At 34.1% G+C, this 23,320-nt stretch overlaps 1 protein-coding gene across 2 annotated transcripts in view; it reads left to right on the plus strand.

Annotated features, from left to right (window-relative positions):
* Positions 1–23,314, plus strand: part of LOC117242714 (tachykinin-like peptides receptor 86C) — a 37,202-nt gene extending 13,888 nt beyond the window's left edge. For both annotated transcript variants that reach the window (XM_033509603.1, XM_033509602.1), the window contains 4 exons: positions 11,270–11,483; positions 15,719–15,853; positions 20,513–20,593; positions 23,091–23,314. In XM_033509603.1, coding sequence (XP_033365494.1) covers positions 11,270–11,483; positions 15,719–15,853; positions 20,513–20,593; positions 23,091–23,265 — 605 coding nt within the window. In that variant the 3' untranslated portion in view covers positions 23,266–23,314. The remainder of the gene's footprint in view (positions 1–11,269; positions 11,484–15,718; positions 15,854–20,512; positions 20,594–23,090) is intronic.
* The last annotated feature ends 6 nt before the right edge of the window (positions 23,315–23,320 follow it).

The following is a 23,320-nucleotide window of genomic DNA, read 5'->3' on the forward strand; positions in this document are numbered from 1 at the left end:
GTTGTTGTTTGTTATGCTGTTTAAGAGGTTTTTGCCTCTTGCTGTAACCAGTCTGCTGCCCCATTGGATGTGCTTGGCGTTATAGTCTCCTCCAACTATGAATCTGTTGCCCAGGGTGTCCAGGAAGTTATCAAAGTCTTCTTTGGCGATGGAGTGTCTGGGAGGGCAGTATACTGCTGAGGTGGTGATTGAGCCATGACAGTCTTCTATTGCTACGTTTGTTGCTTGGAGGTAGTCTTTCTGGAATGATGGGAGTTCGTAGTGCTTAATACTTGCTTTGATTATTATTCCGGTGCCACCGTGGGCCTTTCCGCTGGGGTGTTCGGTATGGTAGAATTTGTAACCATTTATTTTCAGGTAGCTCTTGTCGGTGAAGTGGGTTTCCGACACGAGCATTACGTCGATTTGCTGGTGTTTTAAGAAGAGTTCTAGTTCAAGTTTGTGTTGCGCTAGACCGTTGGCGTTCCAGAGTGCTATGCGCCTTGGTTTTATTTTGAGTCGGGGCGTGCTAATTTTTCCACGATGAGTGTTAGTAGCGATAGCAAGTGATTTATTTGCTCCGATTGTTTCTCTATTAGCTTTTCAAGCCTTGAGGAGTTGTCTGTGTTTGGTGGGTTGGGGTCACTGTTTTGGGGAAGGTTCCTTTGGCTGTTCGGGTTATTTTAGATGCCTTGTATTGCTTGGGCATAGGAGGTTGAGGTGGAGATGAATTTGGTAGGACTGTGCGTTTGGTTGGTTGAGGGGGTTGGGGTAGTCGTGAATTTCGGCGGGCTGGGTGTCTGGTTGGATACCTCGTTTGCTCTGAGCTTAGGGTACCTGTTCGTGTATAGTGTTTTATATGCTGGGCAGCCTTTGTAGTTGGCAGGGTGGTCCCCTTGGCAGTGGATGCATTTCGCTGGGGTTTCCGGTGATTTGGCGCACTGGTCAGTGGAGTGAGAGCCTGCGCATTTAACGCAGCGGAAAGTATGGTTGCAGTATTTCTGCGTATGACCGTACCTTTGGCACCTTTTGCACTGCACTATTTCTTTTTTCACGAGCGGTGGTTCGATCTTTACTATCGCGTTCATTAGGCGACTGATGTTATATATTTCCTTATTGTTCGGTTTTTGTTTAATGTCTAGGAAGAATAAGGATAACGGGTCTTTCGAGACTCTATGCCTTATATTACTTACGTTGACGACTTCGTGGCCGAGTTTTGAGAGTTCGTATTTTAGTTCGTCTATGTCTGCTGAGTGGTGTATGTTTCGTAGGACCACCCGGAAAGGCCTTTCCTGTTTAAGTTGGTAGGTGTGGAAGTTGGCGTTCAGGGTCCTGAGTGTCTTGGTGAGTTTTCTGTAAGCTTCTGGGTTCGTCGGTAGTATTTTCACCTTGTTGTTGCTTATCTTAAGGTTATATTCCTCCTTGCTGGTATCTCTCTCTAGGGACTTGGTCATTGTCTGTATGTCAATGACGTCGTCCACAAAAATTGGTGGGGGAGGGGGGATTCTCTGTGAGTGTTGGTTTGATGGCGGTTCTACGATTTCCATGGCGTCGTTTGAGGATTCCAATACGGCGAACCTGTTGTGTGTGTTTATTTGCGTTGCTGGTTCTATTTTCCTCTTCTTTGTAGTGTTAGCGTCGTTAGTGCGGAGAGTTCTGCTACACTTCTGCCACGGGGGGGGGGGTAGCTCGGGGTAGCTGCGCGTCTGCTCCGGAGAGCCTGGTCGCGGTTGCTGGGCCATCATCGAGCTAGTTAATTCGGAATGAACAACTAGTCGTGAGGCTGTGAGGCTAGTATTCGTGTTGGGGTTAGGTGCGTGGGATTTTCTTCTCCCTAGGGGGTAAGGGACACTTAGCTGTGTTCTCTTTCGACGGTTGGGCGACACGTGTTGTTTTCGAACTACGCTGGGCACTAGAGACACGTCTGCACGCTTCGGCACTCCACAGCGAACTGGGAGAAAAGCCTGAAGTGAAACAAAACAAACGTATATCTTCTTCTATCTTGCCTGACAGTTTTTTACCGATATTTTTCGATAGCGAAAGTATTGTAATCAATATCAATATCACGAGAATGCAACTTGTATTTAAAATAGATGTTAAAAATAATTTTATTCGTACAGTTGTGAGGAGTAATCAAAATCTTTAAATCGAAATAATTTCCTATCTATCTAATATTTCCTCCGTTATAAGATTTACTTTGAATCAAAATCTTTATTTTCATAGAATACGTTTTTTGAATGAGAACGAATGAGAAATATCGGTTTCCAGCGCTCAGCTATCCTCACAATGCTGTTGTATAACAATGACTGTATTAAAACAATAAAATCAATAAATAATATATCTAATAATGTTATGTAAAGTATTTATTAAATTTCAATCTCACAGTCTAGAAATTGGACTTGGTTTACAAAAATATCTTGAATATCCATATCCTCGTTAATTCACATACTCAAGTGTCATTAAAGAGTCTATTTGTCAACTTACATAATACAATTTCTAATATAAATCTTTTATTTCCCAACTTCTTGCTTCTACATTAATAATATATTTAATAATGTACATACATAGTACAAGCAATTAATAATAACTTGGAAATTAATTAGAAATAACCGTAATGCATGGAGTTAACCCTTTCACTACCTCAGTTAAATGTACCTCAGTCCTGTGAAATTCGTGTCCATGCTGAGCCCGTAAATTTACGGATTCCGCATAGCGTATAATCAGTCGATAGCAAAATTTATCGCACACCGTTCGTCTTATCACAGGAATATATATTCAGCAATTAGAGAGTTAAACCTTTGAAGCTTTTAATCGCATTGACATAAATGCTCCCTCATTTGTATTCGATAGTGAATCGAACTAAATCCATCACAAGATTAAGAAAATGAAAAATTGAAAAAATTCTCTAAGAGGAAAAAGGAGAGAGAGAGGGAAGAGTCGTGTTAGCGGTTACGGATTCTAATGATATTAAGAACAAAATTAAACATTATTTCAATTAATTTTGTATTTAGACAATAGTCACTCATTTTTCAGAAATTTGAAATGAGAAACAGAATGACGTACTTAATATGTGACTGAATCTGAATATTATTATTTCTTAATTATTATTTCTTGCTTATTACTTTGGCCATTAAACAATTTTATTTTTCTATTATTCTCGACCATGATATTAATATAACTTCTGATGCTTCTGTTAAAAAGCTCCTGATTATTGTTTATATAGGATAAACTAAACTGATTTTTCTAAAACACATAGTTGAGTCGATTCAACCTATTTAGCAAAATCTATAGAATATTGAGTAATATATAAGATATAGCAGTACACAATATAGTAATACACAATTTTGTCTGGAAATTTTTTGTAGAAAAAATGCTGTAGTAGAATCATCATATATTATTATGACGGTGAACCTTTTAAAAATGATTGTACGTGCATCTGCATAATGACCATATTTACTATGCAGAGTGTGTAGTAGCAGATGGTAGATTTAAGGGATGCTCTACGATTTGAAATGAAACGAAAAAGTCATAAAACCAAAGTAACCGTTCTTTTAAACATTTTGTGGAAAAATGTCATTTGATAAAAATCCATTTTTATCTAAGTGGAAGTCAGTTATCGATAAGTCTGGAAGAAATTTTTCAAGAAATGAGATGATTGGAAAATATTAATTTTTAATTATTATAATTATGAATACTCACTGTAAGCGATTAAATTTTTCTTTAGTTACGAACAATATCGACGACAAACGTTTTTTATGATTACATTTGATTATTTTGATTACATATGATTACATTATGATTACTTTTTTTATGCAATAAAATATATAAGTTTTACAATTAATGTTTGTCATATTATCAATGAACATGTACAAAATTATTAATAATGTTAATAGCAGTTAACAATAACCGCATGTAACCAAAAATAATGTTTGCCCAACGATAATGGTTATCGGTAACTAAAATAAAATTCGGACCATCGATAATGGTTATACTGGCAACCAAGAAAAATTCCGGTCATTTATATTGGTTGTTGATAATTAAAATTAAATTTCCGTCATTGATAATGGTTATTCATGGCCAAAATAAAATTCCTATCGACAATAATTACGGCTTATCGAAAGAATGTTTATCATTCATAACGCTTATCCGTAACCAAAATTTTGAAATTAAGGATACTAACTCTTATGCCGCGGCTTCTAAAATTTGTCGCATGACAATTACAATATCTGGAAAAAATTGTATTTCAGCGAATAATATTTCAAATAATCAGCGAAACTTCTCTGTACGACAAATATAGAGCAGCGTAAAGCAAGGGACCACAGTAATCGTCAAACTGATCAACTCATGTTCGCCAGTATACTCCTACATATCTCAGAGAAGAAAACTATAACATTTGGCACGCAATGGTAGACAACGATCCTTGCAGCTTATATTAGACAAGTAAATTGCGGTAAAAAGTAAACACAGTAAATAAAATTGGTCCTTCGTACAACATATCTTCATAAATTATCACGACGTGTTGCGACGCGGTTAAGATTTTGTAGTGCGAAACATTCTATTTCACAATGTCACCGCGATAGTAAAACAACTATGATACAAACTCATCATGTAGAAGTTACTTCGCGTTTAACCCGCGGATTCAATCAACGGCAACGCGCCAACAACAGATTAAACATTAATCCTACCTAGACACAGAAATTCATACGAAAATACTAAAGTTTATGGAATTTCAGAGTAGAGATTTAAAAAAGCAAAGTAATAAACACAACGTATACCATAGGTATATGGACATAGTACGTATAACATATAATGCATACGAATTTATTCATAATTATTCAAATTTTCCCTGTGAATAACTTTTATTTGAGAATAACCAATAAACAAGAAGATGGAAACTAAAACTCTATGATTCATGCAGGTTGCACGAAATAAATCCACTAGATAGTGCAAAACCCGCATAAGGGAAGACGAGGAAAAGAAAAAGCGCAGTCGTCGGATGAAACGAGTTATTTCACGTCGCGTCCCCTGAGCCGGTTAATATTTAGTGAGATTAGATCGCATGAATTTCCTAGATTGCCAGTGTAACAAAACCGAGTGAGGTTTGTATGTAACGTAATTTACATAGGAGACATATATTTCCACTCATTTATCGCAATACTTATTGTGCTCGAGTTTAATTATCCTTGAAACCCATTCAAATCAGCAATGTTTGCAATCGTAAATCTTTATGAAAGCTCCCATATAATACAATTTTGTCGATCGAGTTGTCTCAGCGTCAAATAATTATAATTACAAGACCTTATTAATACATTATTAACCAACTATATTATGCAAAAACTAATTGATGCCACCGGCTGTTTCATGTAAAAGTTAACACGTTCACTTTGTGCATGAAAACACGAATTTACCGATCGATAACCCTTGTGCATGAATAACGAATACACGAGTTTATTCGTCGTACAGTTGAACAATGTGTTAACATCTGCTGCGACTCTGATTTTACATCAGTATCGTCCACACGTCTCAAACGTGCCACAATTTCTATAACAAATATGATTTGCACTGGGATGACAATTTCGCAGTCCGATTCGTTCATGAAGTTCCTGTCTCCTGCGAGTTCTTGAGTTCGTATTAGGTTTCTTAAGTAAGGATCCTCTAGGAAGGTAAAACGCGCGTGTTTAGCCCAATGCACCTCTCAAATAGAGTTGGCTCACGTCGCGTACATGTATCCTGCCAGGTCATTAAACCTGATCCTTACCTAATCATCAGAACTATGAAAGTTTTGGAGTATGCAGAAGCTATATAGAGTTCGTTCGACTCATATGCACAAATGGACCTAAAAGCAGACTTCTTCTAAAAGAATAAAAAAGAAAAGTAGAAAATGAGAGGCTTAGTTTTCGAGAAAGTCGAGTTTGCGAGTTTGTCAAGTATACTAGAATGTGGCTAATTACCGACTGGCTGCGAGTAAAGAATCAGGAGGCTATTGTATATGCGAAGGTAAATTAAAAATGTGGGATAGATTTCGCTCAAAATTTTATTTTCAGGAGAATGAGGTTTGAACGGGTCTAGTTAAGAATTGGCCTGACACAGCTGTATAATTTTCACATTTATTTCTCTCGTCTCGTAAAAAATGTTATTCCACATTTCCAACTCTCTTTCACACGTAGAATAATCTATCTAGTTCAGAATCATCCATGTTCAAGTATACTTGACATGACACCTAGTTTGTAGATTTTTATGCAATTTCATACTCTTATAAATATAAATAAAAAATGGAATCTAAGCAAAGATTTGTTTCACCTATTGAATATTATATTTGTATACTATATTTTGAATACTTCGCGTAAGTTCTGTGTATGTTTGCGTCTTCAAATTTGTTGCATAAATGTATTAAATTTCCCATAAAACACAATCCACTGTTATCTTTTATTCCGGGAATACAAAGATTCCATAGTTAGTTTTGAAGGAAATGACACGAATGCATATACCCTGATAAAAGAGTTGCAACGTAGCTTGAGATAATTCAAGTACAAGCGTTCGAGGAAGTTAGAAATGCTCGATCTGAAGATCTATTTTTCGTTTGACTTCGTATGACGGTAAGTGACGTGAAGAATTTCTTCAGAAACTGACGGATTTTGAATATACGAATGCGACAATTCAACGATATCGTCGAAAAAGACTTGGTCCCGATTCTACAATGGCTGATGTATAAAGCATAAACGCTACAAAGGGGACTGGAATCAGATTTCGCAGAGTGTCAACGTAACGTCCTAAGTGGAGTTTGGAACAAGCAATAGAGCTACAATATTTAACTCCATGTACAGGGTCCGGTTGAATAACAGGAATAAGCGGGCTTGAGGTGACTTCTTATGAAAAAAATAAAAAGAAACTATACGATAAAATCTTGTCGTATGACACTTGATATAATAATATCTGATTTCGAACTGATTGAAGATTCAAATATTTAACAGAAGATTAGTCTTCTTCTTAGATAGAAAGTGTTAAAAAAATCTAGATTCAAATTTGTTCATAAGATGCTTTGATCCTGGGAGAAATGCGTGTATTAGGCCCATTTCTTCACTAGACATGTTCAAATTTATTTTCTTGAAAGTGAAAGCTTAAACGGCCAAATTTTATTCCATATTTTTTACTTTCTCGATTCTTCGAGTAGCTGGCATTGCTACAATACATGAACTATATCCTGCCCTTTGTAATCACTCTGACATTTAGGGTCACTTATTATACCTGTCCGAGCTAATGAGAAGACTCTGGTCTTATAATAACCTGACCCGCACATGCTAATTGTCGTTATAATTTTCCGTCTTAGATTTCTTTCCCTTCGTATCGTAATTTTGCCTTTCGACGATTGGAAATGTTAGAATAACGATGGAAGGATTGCAATAGGATAGAAAGTATTTCATTCTTTCAGCCAAATTCAAATATACTAGACAAATTTTCAAATTCAATCTTTTCGAAAATTAAGTCTTGGGCGAAAATATGTCATTCTTTATTCTCTTCTTACTTTTTCATAAGAAAGCTTCTTACATCCGCTTGTACATGTTATTCACTTGGATCCAGTATACGGTATACCTTTGTCATTCGAAGTATGCCACTTTATATAGCAAGTTACGAGGCCCACTGTTCTGTATCTCAGCCCTACCCATACCAGTTTGCTTGATCCTGTACAAATTTCTTCCTACCTATGAAAGCCGCATTCGTGTTTCTGACCCTTGTTCCTGATTTTGCAGTCGCAATAGATTTATCCTAGCATTCAATACTAATAGGTTATCTGACGCCGCATCAAGTTTATCCACGTGGTGTACTAATACATCGCAGGGTTGCATTGAGATTGTCGACAGTTCCATCGACATCAATTCACCGATACAAGCTGTGATCAATAAGAACTGTTACCAATAATATTTTCGATCGACAACAGCTTCCACTGACATTGATCGATATTTTTTCGCAAACACTGCTTCAGTCTGCATAGATCTAGCATAAGACAGCCAACCATTCATTTTTAATTCATTTTTTTGTACTAGTAAACGCAATCATTCTTTCGTATCTATAAAAATTTTCTTATAAAAGCTTTCACTTCTTGTCCTATGTATTACACCTTATTGTATTTTAAGAACGTAAGATATAGCACTAGAATTATGGAAAAATGTATTATTTTATGGCCAATAGCCTATTTCGCTAAAAAAAATTGTGCATTTTTTACTACTTCGATCTAGCTGACCGAAAGTGAACATAGTGTCCAATAATAATTATTATTATTATAATTGATTATAGTGCATGCGTGGAATAAAAATTCTTGCTTTTGAAATTACCATACATATTCGTATCGATGCTTTATATTATTTCAGAACTGTATGAAAAGTTTAGTGTAAAGGAAACTTTTAATTCCTCTTATTTTCTCCTTTACAAAAGTTTACTTCGTACAAGTTGCAGCGCAACACTCGTTGCCGTAAGGTAACTAGTATGACACTTCATTAAAAATGCATTCAACCTATCTACTTGATAGATCTACAGGGATAGATCAAAATTTGCCTGATGAAATTTTTGATCACAAGCTTATTATTAGAAATTTACCTGCACGCAAATTTATTTATTTAGATATTGTCACGCGCATAAACAGAATCGCGCTTATAATAGTAGCTTATAAAAGTATATTTTCAACGAAATACGAAAAGTACTATTTACTTTTTTCGGAGACTTTTCCAACGGATATGAACGATGCTGGCTTTTCTGGATATATAAAGTTCGCATTACGTTTAAAAGAATCATTTATGAAAAATAGATTCGCTTGCCGTATGTAATCTGAATATAATATGATTTTTGCAACATGACATTTTTCTTGAACCTATCTCTCGCATTACGGTAGTTGCGCGCTGGTTGAATATTAAATTAATGTCCACCTCGTCCATGGATTTTTTTTGTTAACATGTGCTGACTTTCGCTTTAATACAGCCACCACAGCGCATACTAACCTGCTGCACTAATCTTAATGTTTTATTAAATATTACTCGATGAAAGTTTTCTCTGAAAAAAATTGAATCTTTTTGAGCTTGTGTCCGCGCTCCACCAATTATTGTTCAAATTATTATACTATTATTATAACTACGATCTATATTCATTTTATTTATTCATATTGCTATCTGTTTAATGAAGATACTGTTTAAAATGCTGGCCTTCTACAGCGATGCAAGCATTAAATCTAAAAGTGCGTTCAGACTATCGATATTTCGAATTTCTCAACATTCTCGTAAGTAAGAGATTCTCAGACGATCGATATAGTGTATATATATTGCCGATACAATGTTGTAGGATGTATTATTTATTTAAAATGGATTAAATAGGAAACGGTGGTTATTTAACGTGAACTAAATACAGTAATGTGCTATAACTAAGACAATTAAATAGTTAATTTACAACTTTCGTAACCACGGTTCCAACGCTCTCTTTCACGCGGACCACTCTTTCTCACAGACTTCTCAACTAACGACGGACTGTTAATTCGTCTTTGTCCCTTAAGCATCCCTTTGTCTTTTCTCATAGCCCTATCACGTAGGCCTTTTTTCCGCGTAACCATTCGACCGAAGGACCCACGATACATTGATGTGCCTGTCAGCACTTAGGCTTTCTCGCGACATTGTTTATGGTTCACCCGATATTTCTTAGGCTATTTGTCCACGATACTACAATATTGTCTCGCTTTATGTGGAATTTCAATTTTGCATTGCTTTCTTCTTCATTGTTTCAATTCAATCATCTAAATAAAATTTGCTCACTTTTGTAACTATGGTGAATTGGTTTATATCCGAATCCGTATGTATCTGTGAAATAGAAGTATTTTTTATCAAGTTTCCGTGAATATTCGAAATATTGACAATATTTCTCTTGACGTCAACCCGTCCTGTTAATGTTCGATGATATTTACAATATCGTATTGACAATACGTGTTGATCCGTTTTACGTACGATAATGTTGAGAACCTTGAATTTTTGACAGAGAACACGTTTACATTGATCAGTTAAATCGTAGCTGTACATTGGTCTGGTGATATTTGTTGTTCTGCACCTACGGCTCGATCTCTCAGAATAAATGAGTGTAAATAAGTACGTGAAAAAAATGAGAACCTTTTTGATTGTTTGTAGGGATTTTCTTCAAAATGAAGCAAAAACGTGCAATTATCTAAACAACATATTTTTTTTTTTAATTTATCGGTCTCCTTACACGTTCCAGAAGTTTGACATTAAAATTGGGAACACCCTGTATATAGCAATATCAATAAAATTTAATGAAATTAAAGACAAGCCTGTAAATAATTTCAAAGGCACAAATAATGTTAGTATAATATATCTGATGATTTTAATAAAGGACTAAATAAATCAACGTATTTCTTCTTTGTTGTATATTGAAGTACCTTTCTGCGCTCATAATTCGCAGTAATTAAATTTCAACATTCTGAAGTTTTTCTCATGCTTGTTTCTATGCTTCGTCATAATCCGAATGGATGCACAAAATGTCGCCGGTAGCTGGCGTACGAGGATACTAAAAATCAGTATGTATGGCGACGCTGTATCTCACGAGAATCGTCGCCTGACCGCTTCCATCGGCGACAATATACAATCAGTATCCATCATACACGTATTGCGATACATATGTCATGTTTATGTGCGATATAAAGGATTATCCTGCATACGTAGAAATATACCAGCAATGAGTTCACTTACTTATATGGAAATACTTCATCTGAATTCTGAGTGAGAGTTATTTTCTGCCTTACATGATCAAAACCTCTTTGTAATCAAGTAGTGTTTGAAACATATACGTCATTTTTATATTTTTACAAAATATCATATTTACGCGTTTTTTTCTGACAATGTTATCCGTATCATTCACATTGTTGAAAATCTGTTACTCTATGATATTTATATTGTTTTAATCATCCAAAGAAATCTAGTAACATGAGTCAGACACATTACAGACAATCAGACAAAGGTCGTACGAAGAATGACATCCTCTAAAAACAGTGAAATCAAAATATCTGTACGTAAAAAATTACCAAAAGATTGTTAGACAAAATCCGCGTTGAGTATGTCTGTACGAAATGATGTGATGACATGTCACTTATATGAAAGTATATCTCAACTATTCACTTGATGCCCGTGTTTTACAGATATGTATATTCAACAATTTCAGTGAATTCTTTGATTAAATTTTATAATAACGATAAAATGTTAGTTTCCATAGGATTTTAATTAATCACAGGTTTATATGTTTTCAGCACATCAACGGATGCGCACGGTCACCAACTATTTTTTAGTTAACCTTTCCGTGGCTGACCTGATGATGTCATTACTTAACTGTGTTTTCAACTTCATTTTTCTACTGAATTCTGACTGGCCATTTGGCGTGGTATACTGCACTATCAACAACTTTGTAGCACATGTCACGGTCTCTTCAAGTGTCCTCACTCTTGTCACCATTTCCTTCGATAGGTAAGTTTCGATCGACAAAGTTATTCAGTAGTTGAATTTATTATTACTTGTGACATTCTTCCTATGAATGAACTTATGCAGATACGCCATTTGTTTCTTGAGAATTAAATATTAATCGTACCCCTATGTAATGAAATTAAGGAATTAGTAAAAAGTGGAATTGGCCAGTTTGGTTTCTGAGAGATTCGTATGTCATTACATTAAAATATCGACTATTATTAACAATTTCTCGATAATTATGTGGTCGATCGATTCCAGATTTCACATAAGGATTACTTGTACCCCAAGTTAGTTTTGCTCGAAATTTGAGAGTAGTCTTGAATTTCCAACTGTACCCCGTGAAGCTGAACAAATTTAAAGAAGTCATAATTCCTTTTGAAATCCTAACGTCATCCAAACTTTTCAACTTGCATATGAATGCATATGTATGTATATTTGATCACAATGATTAATCTGCATATAATTTAAATAGTATTACGAAGACAATGATTTTATGTGTGAATTATAAACGTGTCCAGAAATAAATTATGAGAGCAATTTACGTAAATCGAACAATAGTCTCTCTGTCAGATGCAAAGATTTGATTACGTGCCATTTGCATTCTCCTCTCAAATTTTAATTATTTTCTTAGCGTAGCGGTTCCACCTCTGCAGAATGATTAAAATTGAAATATGTTAGAAATTGTTTTAGAAGCTGTTAATGTACCAGAAAGATTTTATAACCCTGTCAACGAAAATAATAGGAAATGAAAGGAGGGGGCAGATGCAATTTCATTTCCAAAGAGGAGAAAACGTGCCTACCCTCTCTTCCTCTTCCGTTATGGGATATACTTACATGTCCTGGATCAAGATGAGAAAAACAATATTTAACAATATTTCAATATTTAACTGAAACAAGTACTTTTGTAATGTTAATTATTATTCAAGATTATAAATTACCCGTTATTCATTGCTTTTTATGTGTTCCTTTCTGAGAAAAAGCCACACCATGTTAATATTCGTTTCGAAATCAAACGTATAATTCTTATTTTTTTCTATTTGGTCAATACATTGCTATGCTACAAATACTGCATACTTAGCTATGGAACAAAATTTATGGCGATAATTAAAATTATATTTTGAAGCAATTAGGGTGTACAGGCATTAGAAAGGGACATCCTGTACAATACTAACAATTGTCTTAAAATCTCTAACTATTTTAGCTCGGACAAGTTTTAAATTTATCTCTACGGATGCCGGCTGAATCGAAGAAACAATTATTACCCGTGCTGGCACGTAGCTACCGACATTTCAGAATCTGGAATTATTGATTGTACGCGTCTTTCTATCTCAGATTGTTTGTGTGTGTTAGCGATTCTTCGTGAAAAAGTTTCAAGCGCGCACTTATATTTATAACGATACAAATTAATATCTTTCAGAAAATAAGGAAGATTTTTTCAATGTTTTTTATGATCTAGACATATTGCTACAATTAAGATGATCTACAAACAGAATGCAGTTACAGTGATTGCACTTGGTTGACTCGTTTTTAGCTGTAAGATGAAAGTATAATTAATATATTCAATTGTAAGTTTGGCGAGAATAACTTACTCTTCGCTATTGAAAAGAAGTGGCCGACTTTTATCAACGTATATTTATACGTATCTTATATATGTTGGATGAAGGTACAACAGATCTTTTTACCAAAATATCACGTATATTATACAGATCTGCTGAAATTTCATTATGCTAATGAGACATAGCTATGATGTAAATTCTGGAAATTAATATATAGAGTAAAACCTGGAATCGATCCGATAATGTATATGGAAGTTGCAAGATACATATTCCGGCAAGGACCACATGACACTTCGGATGAAAGAAGGAGGCATTGGAAAATGATATACTATGTAACTTATGCGAAGAAACAGAGGGGTGTTTGAGACATTTATTATATACCTATAGAGAAATCGATAGAGAATAGGCAAAGCAAGCGCATTAGCAAGTACATTAGAGAGTTGAGGGGACGGGATGGAAATAAAATGGATTAGAGAAATAGAAAGACTGAGAAAATAAGTGAGCAATAGATAGATAAAACTCGGATCGAAAAGAAACACAAAGCAATATACGGTAATAGGTATGCACTACGATGCAATATAGTTTAAAGGGGGACGATGCAATCGTCAAATTCGTTAGTGTTCACAAGTAAGTGAGATGATTGAATTTAATTATAGGTATTCTGATAGGCAAACCATCCAACCACATCCTCGTCATTCTTCGATTTCCTAGCCGGCCTTTCTACTTTTCTTCTCCAATCTCTCGATATTTTTCACATGGCTTTACGCGACCCTTAACCGATACTACCCTATCTTCTTGTAGCTTCTTTCACCTTCTACGTTTCCTGTTCTTCCTTCCTTTCACTTCCACTTGGCCACTTAACTGACAACTGCTAACTTGATTTTAGTTAGGCCTTATTAACCAGGCTTTTAAGGATCAGTTTGCTTTCACTTTTTGCTTTCTCTGAATTTTCTGTGTTCTAGCTCTCCTCTGTTACGTCAGCTAGTTCTTTTCGTTTTACTTCGGTCTTCATTTTCTGTCTTTTAAAGGATTTGTCTTTTCGCCCGCGCAGACAGTATGTAATTGATTTCCACTAACTAACTTTGTTTCGTCGTTCCATTGTTTACGCGTACTTGTATACGACTTTAATTATGCAGCTTAAGATGAAAAGATAGATTTTGACCTACTTTCTCTATCAGTGTCACCTCAATGTAAAAGTAGTATCTGGCACTATTCACGAAGCAGTAAGTGGTAAGTAGCTCGCGATCAAATTTTTTTATGAATATATTACGTGCATTGTACGAAACATTTTGAAATTTCGTTAGCACCGTAATGAGACACGCCGCGATTATGATAGTATAATTTGAAACCAATCCGAATATGTATATAAAAGTTACAAGCAATTAATGAAAAATTAGTATACAGCATAAATAGTAGTCTTAAACGTACAATTAGAACTAAAGATGATCTTATTAAATATTGTGGCTTTTTAATGTGGCGAATAATTGATTATTCAAATATTCTGATGACGTTCGCGAAGCATATGCTTCCAATAAATATCTTCTAATTTCTATGTACATTTTCAAATTCAAAATGTAATCACGATAGTCGTGTCTCGCTACAAAGTTAATAAAATTTCAAAATGTTTCGTATAATGCTGAATAAAAAGCTTTCCGGAAGTGTTCCATTCAAATACGTTTCTTAGCCATGATGTATTATGTTGTTATACCTGAAAGAGCAAGCTGAAGCATTTTCATATTCGCGGGCATTTCATATTCGCGGACGAGATATCCTGTGACAAAACGTTCACACGACACTATACGCGAGACATATCGTGTCGATTTTTCATTATCTATAATTAAATGTCGGTAACAAGTAGGACAGACTGTTTTTGTACATTTACAAATGATAATAATGCATCATATGAATATCTTGTTTGTAAATACAGAAAGGGTAAGGTTAGCTAACAAACAAATTTATAGCTTGGATGTGAAGATAATGGAAATCAGGCTTGAAAAAGTATTTAAGTCGCTGATAAATATAAAAGGATAACCACAATAGAATTACAAATTTATACATATAAACATATCATAGATATTTGCGAGAAAATGGAAACAATTTTTTAATTTCGAAATATCAATAATTGTATGAGTTATTGAAGCGTTTCAGATTGTTTGCCAATAAAAAGGATATTTCTTTGTCTGATGAAGATGTTTTTTTTCTGTGTTTCTGTGAATAAAATCGTTTATATCTACATTTAATTTTTTCACTGTTCTAGTCTTTCAAAGAATTTGAAAAAATTCTGGGATATTCGTCGAAGTATTCGCTATATTATACTGTCAGTTTTTAAGTCGACCGTTTAAAAGGTTTCTTAGCAAAAATTAAGATTTGCTTAAAAATAATAATCAATAAACAAATTAAATCTGTGGTGTAATTATCTTTGGATAAAATTATTTTCTGTATTTTCTTTCCAGCACGTTCGAAAGCTATCAAACACAAATTTTTTTATAATCAATCCGAATAATATAACAACCAGGCTAGCCATTATATGTACATATGTATAATTACTACTAGCGACTACTAGTACAACATAAAACTGACACATAAAAGTGACACAAGAAAACGACAGATCTCCGTTAATGATAAGCGATGGTTATGAATAATAGCAAAGTTTATAAATCCTGTGATTGTCTGTTGCAGATATATGGCCATTATGAGACCTCTGAAACATCATATGTCTCGGAAAAAGACGATAATGATTGTTTTTCTAATATGGGTCATCTCTTCAACTTTGGCTGTACCATGTTTGTTATATTCAACAACAGAGTCTAGAAGGTAGTATTTTTAAATTATTTATATATGTTCATTTAGATAATTAATTACGCAATTAGTAAAATAGAAATGATTAAAAAATAAATCAACGAACTTGTCGTTGTAAGATCTTTGAAATGATGCATCAATATATTTTATTTATTATATATATATGCTGAAATATTCGCAGCAAGACCGTTATTAATGAATTCATGTATTTAATTCTACGGCATGGGCTACTGGCAATATGCTCCACTCGTCATTCCAACCATTATTCCAACTCGTTATATCAATATATCAAATGTTTTCATAAACAAATTGTAAATTATCTTAAGGGAGATAAAAAACAAATGAATTTGTGGCAATATTTGATTACTGAAATAAATACAGCAAATAAATAAATGAAAGAGAGATAGAGAGAACAGTTGCTGACAAAACATTTGAAGTTTTTTTTTTACTTTATTTTCTCTCAGTAAAAAGATTGTAGCAAATTGTAAAGATTTTCTTAATTGACACTATACCATCAATTTAAATTCCTACTCTTTTTCACATTCAATTTAACACTTTACACCTAATACAATGTTTTGCTTTCATATTTGTTCTTTTATGTCGATGTCATTTACTTTCACACATCTGTGAATGCATTTCACTATATAACATAATACGAACATAATACATTTTGTTTCTCATCGTCTGTGTATAAAAAGCTCTTCAGAGTAAAGTACGTTGTTACGTACGTAACCGACCAGCCTAATTAAAACCTTTCTTGTTCTCCCTTGTGTTTTTTAAAATATTTCGTAAACATTGCAACAAAGGCCACCCAGGCCTAATGAAGCCAATCGGGTATAAATCGAACGCTGCATTCGAAAATACAGAAAATCTCGAGAGCCTGAAGCCACAGATCCACCGAGGCTAAGCCGATCCAATTTAAACCACGCTAAAATCTCCAAAGTTCCTAACAAAGACCCCTTGTATCTGTTTCAAGAGGTGTTTCTGTGTAACACACAGTACTTCAGGCAAGAACAAAACCAACATCTGTGCTTCCTATTCCAACCAAGTTCCTTTATAAAAAAATCGTTAAATATATGTAAGCTCGATATTTCAGAAACTAATTGAAATCGATCGTACATATATCGTATATATATGGTAAAAGGTTAATGAATTCGTCTTCAGAAGCACTATCAGATGAGAACCGAAGAGAAATATAACAGTTTTGTTCCAAGAAACGAACTTAGCCTTCGTTCCTCGGAAGATAATAATATAAAAGGATTCGTTGAGCGATAAAGGACTGTCCTGAGTCTAGAGTTACCACGGGCATACTATTAGGTTGTCCGAAAAGTTTCTTTCGTTTCATACGGTGATAATAGATGAACAACAGTTTCTGTTCTATATTATTTTATTGAATTAGGTATGATCGATTTCGTTATATCTCTATTATTGTGTTCGTGTATAATTCAATAAACTAATATAAAATAAACAACATTTTGCGTCTATTATTTCCTTATAAAACGAAAGAAACTTTTCGGACAACGCTATATTACCAAAGTTTTTGACACAGACCCTCCGTATCTATTTCAAGAGACAGTGTTTAACACACGACACTTCAGACCAGAACAAGACCACCATCCGTGCTTCTTATCCCAATGAAGTTTCTCCGTATTATTGTACCATCGACTTGTTATCCTTTTCTGACACCTTTCCTGGTGTCCTTTTCTATGTCGTTGTGCAATATCCAATTAAGACACGATATATATTTCGGAACGATATAAGAAACACAAGTGTTGAATTCTGAAGTCTTTTATAACGCAGAGCGCGGTATTGGAACTAAAGAGAATGTTGGACAATAAAGTCCCATAATAAATTATGTTTTAAGTAAAGTAGGATTTTCTATGAAATGTGCTGGTAACCTGATCCTTTGAAATTGGACTGAAAGTTGTGCACAGACGTATTATGCCGGACAATAATTATGCCGTTTCTCGTAGAAAACAGTAAGCTGTACAGTAACGCAAAATAATAGATAAGTATGATACTATTAGGATCTCTCGAGGATTTTTAAAGTTTAAGCATCGAAGTGTTGCGGTTGGTTTATATTCCCGATGCCTTCGCGTGTCGCTGAGAAAGCAATTGTCTACACGTGACTAAGCACATGACACTTTGTAGAAAATGTCTCGAAGACGTTCAATATTTTTTCTCCTTCCCACTGTTCCATCATTCCGAGGACAAGAGACGTTTGGGTAGTCGGTTAAGGATATACAAGAAGTACATGATAGAAGAAACTTTTCTCCAAGTCATATTCTCTTACAATGTTTCAAGACAACGAATGTCTTTTAACGTGATCCATATATTTCAACTGCGTAGTATCTAACATCAGATCATATTTGACCTCGAAATAAGCTTGATTTGAGAGATATAAGTTAAATCAATCAGGAAGAATCAATAAACGAATTAAAAAATTATTACTACTTATTGTACAAATAAAGAATCATATATATAATATTACCAGAATCAGAATATATATAAATGCAGAGATAGTACTATGTTCGAATAATAATGTCACTGTATTTAAGAAGCCAACAAGCTGAAGAGAGATAGCAGCCTGCAATTCCCACAAAATTTCATTTCTTGCTGCAGATAATATAAATAATATTAGAGGAGGATATTTATCGCGAGTAATCAACCACTGTAGCATGAAAGAATGTAATTAAGTGTTGAACATCTATGTCATCAGAAATGGGTGAAATAGTTTAATATCCTATATACAGTGCTATTAAGTACTTGTATGATTACCGAGAGTCGTCATTTGAACGTCTAATTTAGTTCGAATAGAATAATTTCTCCAAATAATATTCTCGTTGATCCTAAATTTCTTAGTGTGAGTACAAGATTATTTAAGTCATATTATAACAGGTCGATGAATTACATCTATCAATTTAAAAATATATGATAACATTTAAACTAATATTGGCTTCGCTATCGGCGGCTTCAAACAATTCTGAAAACTAATAATTTGAGAAAGAACTTCAATTGTTATATATGCTCAGTCAAACAGTAGAACTTTATTCTACAAAATTCTTTTATACGACAAACGAGGGAGATATTAAGTATTCTATTTCCCGTAGCTCACTCTGTATATAGAATAGTCGATAATAAAAGAACGTTTCTACAAACAAGAATAAGATAAACCGGAAAGATAAAAGAGCTACGTTCGAAGTTTTTTTTATTATACTTATTGATAGGTACCTACTTAAAAATTAAGAGAAATATTCCTGAGATCGAGCACTTTTATAAACAAAGATAAAATAAAGGCGAACATAAGACAAACATACAAAATATGCATTAAAGATTTCGTTTATTACTTAATAGCCTTAAATCTCTGATACTGAGCAATCATTACTACATAAACGAATGTAGGGCAGCTAAGGCGACGATTTCAGTTGATCGTTAAACCCAACGATAGATGCTTAGAGGCTTATGCAAGTCGTAGAGAAGGAATCTATGCCATTCTACGCCATTAAAAGGCCCTACAGTTTACAAAAGATATAGCAGATTTATACTTCATGAAATTCCGAGTATAGAAATTTAATGTTCCTTCTAGTACGTGAAGTTGCCTCCATAGAAGTAATTGGAAGAGTAAGGCAACAAACGCAACGGATTCTATACAGATAAAACGCTGAAAAATAGCTTTGACACAATGTAATATTAACATAGACATGCTCATACACAAGAGTTAAACTAGACATACAGATGGTAAAAAGTGCAAACGCTCGTAAACGTTTTTTAAACACAAGGATAAACACTATCCATTTTCATACTCTTGCTTAAAGGCGACCTTCCAGATGCCGTAACTTCTTTTTGGTTAGAATAATGTTAGAAGGACAAAGCCAGTTCGACAATAAAAATAAAATATCAGCGTGATAATTTAAATTTACTTCAGAGCAAAGTGAAAGCAGAAGACAAGGGTGAAAAAGTGTAAACACATATTAGGGAAATAAAGTACAAGTAAAAAATAGATTGGTAATAGATGAAAGAATGGATGAATGAAGGAATGAATGAATGGACAAATGAAGGAGTGAATGATTGGACGAATGAAGGAATGAATAAATGGTCGAATGAAGGAGTGAATGAATAGACGAATGAAGGAGTGAGTTACTGGACAAATGAAGGAACGAATGAATGGATGGATGAAATGAAATGGGAAGAATGTCTATATAAAGAGATTTAAAGAGAAAGAGAAGTGATAACGAAAGAATCGATATATACTTATGCTATTGTAGTTACTTATTTAATTTCATTTCGTGCTTGTTTGCATCTGAATTTTAGTTAGGATCAAATATCGTGTGCATTATATGTATAATGTATATGTATACACGATCTTTGTTGTCTTATTCTACTTAGTGATTAATTATATAAGCAAATTCGTGAACTAAGGGAGACATTGATTGACTTCGCTCGGAGTTTCATAAGATAAGTTTTGATATTCCGGATGTTGATTTTACGGATCTGTATAAATAAGCAGATCTAATATACGATCTGCGATGTATCATCTGTATCCTCCTATTGTTTGTAAAAAACGTTTTTTGAATAATAAAATTTCCTAAAATTAAATACATTATACATATATATATAAAAGTTATTATAAAAGTGTCATCTTTTTGTAATGTCAAATGTACTGTTTAATTATAGGTATTCGAATGGCAAGACTAGGATTTCGTGTTACCTGGTTTGGCCAGACGGAACTTATTTGTTCAGCAGAATGGAATACTCGTAAGTGTAGTATGTATTAATCATTACAATCTTGTGCATTAAATTATGTTTCTAAGATATATAGATATAGCAGCACCATTCTTTAGACTTTTCGGTACAAGCAGTGACTACAAACGTTCATAAATCAGCACTTGTAAGATCTCGCGAGGCTGTAATCAATCATTATTGAATATGCAATGAATTCGACGAGTGATTAAATAGTCAAGTATACGTAAGCTTGCGTAACTGATTGTAGCCTTTTCTTAAGTCCCAAGCAGCATGACAGTTACTCAAGTTATAACGTTCTGAAAAATTGTATTATAATATTCCTTCATTTTGCAAGATTTCCTCCGCCACTCAAGAAGTGCGACTCGTTGTCAGTCAGCCGTTGAATTTATCATGCTTTCCCGGTTGTATTGTAGCATAGCTGCAATGGAACTCATTTGGGGAACGTACGGAAAACAATTTGATTCTTCGAGCTGGTTCTTCAATATTCATGGATTGTGATTTAGTACAACAATTTATTTAAACAGAATTAATGGATTCTTATGACACATACATCGACGTGCGTTACGAAAAATAGCACGAGTCATTTGTTTTACGGAGGGTAGAGCACTTTGGTATCTTCTTTGCGTGAATCCATAGCCAGTGTAGTCTACCACCTTCATCGATTTAAAAAAGACTGAAATCATGTTAATCATAATAATGTGTCGACCAATGTAAATCCAGCCAAACGTATATTGACATAGTCTAAAACGAAAAATAGTTTAATATCATCGGCAGCGTACCTAACAAACGTTTAACCTGGAAGCCTCCAAGAACTAAGAAAAGCTGCAAACTGAGCATCTTCCGACTTCTCAACTCAACAATCATCGACTTTCTATTTGGCTAAAGCTGGAAGAGGAGCCGGTCAGACGCAATATTGGATATCTCTTTGGCTAAAGGAATGAGGAAAGGAAGAAAAGAGGAATACAAAGGAAGCTATCTGCTGTAGTCTACGACCCTTCAATTGGACGAAGAGGACATCATCATCTAGTTAACACCAAAGGATAACATCATCTAAGCTAACAATAAGTAGTGTAGCTGAAACATTTGCCTATTCATTCTTTCTCCACCGATTCATCAAGATTGGGCTTTATTTAAATAAAATATTTGGAAAGTGATTATTTAAATAATATATCATCATATTTAGTTAGATGTTATCTTTAAATAATTATGCGTTACTTTACTTGGGTAAACACGCGATGTTTCTTCGTGGATACGCGATTTACCGTTTGATTTTTTTTATTAAAATTCACATTTGTCGGTGGGAAATTAACCCAGCTGGAGAATCGTCGTGTGAACGCTTCGATTGTTATAGACGTATCTATCACGCACCTATCTCGATCTTCTCCAAAGAGGAGATAGTTATTTGCTTTTCATATTCATTCATTTCTCCTACAAGTGCTACGTATTACATATTTGCTACCAATAATAACTAGTAACAGAGTTGTACAGAGCAATTTTTAAACGAGGTAAAAGTGTCGATTTCGCAGATAAATAGTTAATATATAATAAGATAAGTATAATATATAATAGATAATATAATTTGGATAAATTCCACGTTAACCGACCTCACGTAATTTCATTCCATTAATTTATTTTTATTATCTATTTCTTATTATCTATTTAAGGCAACAAATTTGAATAAGTAAACGTTTCGAATTACCATGTTGTTAAAATCATTTTATTCTCCTAATCGTTCGATGGCTTTATAATTTTGACTCGCTTGAACGTTAAAGTTAGAACTGACTTAAGTCAGTTTTAACTGAGTTAAAACAGAAACGGCAGTGTTCAGATATAATTGATCGATGACAGCAGTGAATTGACCCACTACTAAAAAGAAGCTACTATGCGAACATTTTTCGTTCACTCGCGTTCACATTCCATTGTGCAGTATTGTGGAGAAGTAATAAAACTTGTGCAATATCGCAAAGTATATTCGGACGATTCCTGTCAGTGTTATGGAATTTCCCCGGGGTTTGGATTTTATATAACTACGTGTATTGCAGCACGCGACTCTTTTAATTAATTCTTAGAAAATGCTGGATTTATATCACGTTTTCAGTTTTTCACGAAGATCGCGGAAAATTCCGTAAATATTGTAACAAACGATGAATACATACGATCAGCCGCAAAAGTCTACATGCCTATCGAATTTTGCGTATCTTGCGACTTATCAAAGAAAAACGCGCTTTGACACAATGTTATTTGTACTTACATATCGATACAATTATTATTTGTGTATTTTTGATACCTACGCCTTAGATACTATTCACACGTCATAATTTGCGAGCTGTTATCGATAGTATTGATTTGATATCGATCCGATCACTAATTTCAAAGATTTGCCTGTAAGTAGCCTGTAGTAGTTGTAAAAAATAAGCTTAAACCCTTAATTATAGGGTGCAACAGTTCATATATCTAAATATCATGAAATTATTTTAGTATTTTCAATGAAGTATTTATTTTGTTACAGTTATAACATCGTATTTTTGAGCGTAACGTATTTAGTACCTATGGCGTTGATGGCAATATGTTATACTCTAATGGGCCGAAAACTCTGGGGCTCAAAATCCATAGGAGAGCTAACGTATTACCAAAAGAAATCAATAAAATCTAAACGGAAGGTAAGAACTGTAAAGTATATATAATCGATGATAATATTAGAAAAATAGAACTATAATATAATTACAGTGGGTATGGGTA

This window comes from Bombus vosnesenskii, unplaced genomic scaffold, assembly GCF_011952255.1.
Source record: "Bombus vosnesenskii isolate JDL3184/JDL3185 unplaced genomic scaffold, Bvos_JDL3184-5_v1.1 scf7180000016275, whole genome shotgun sequence".
NCBI classification, from domain to species: domain Eukaryota; kingdom Metazoa; phylum Arthropoda; class Insecta; order Hymenoptera; family Apidae; genus Bombus; species Bombus vosnesenskii.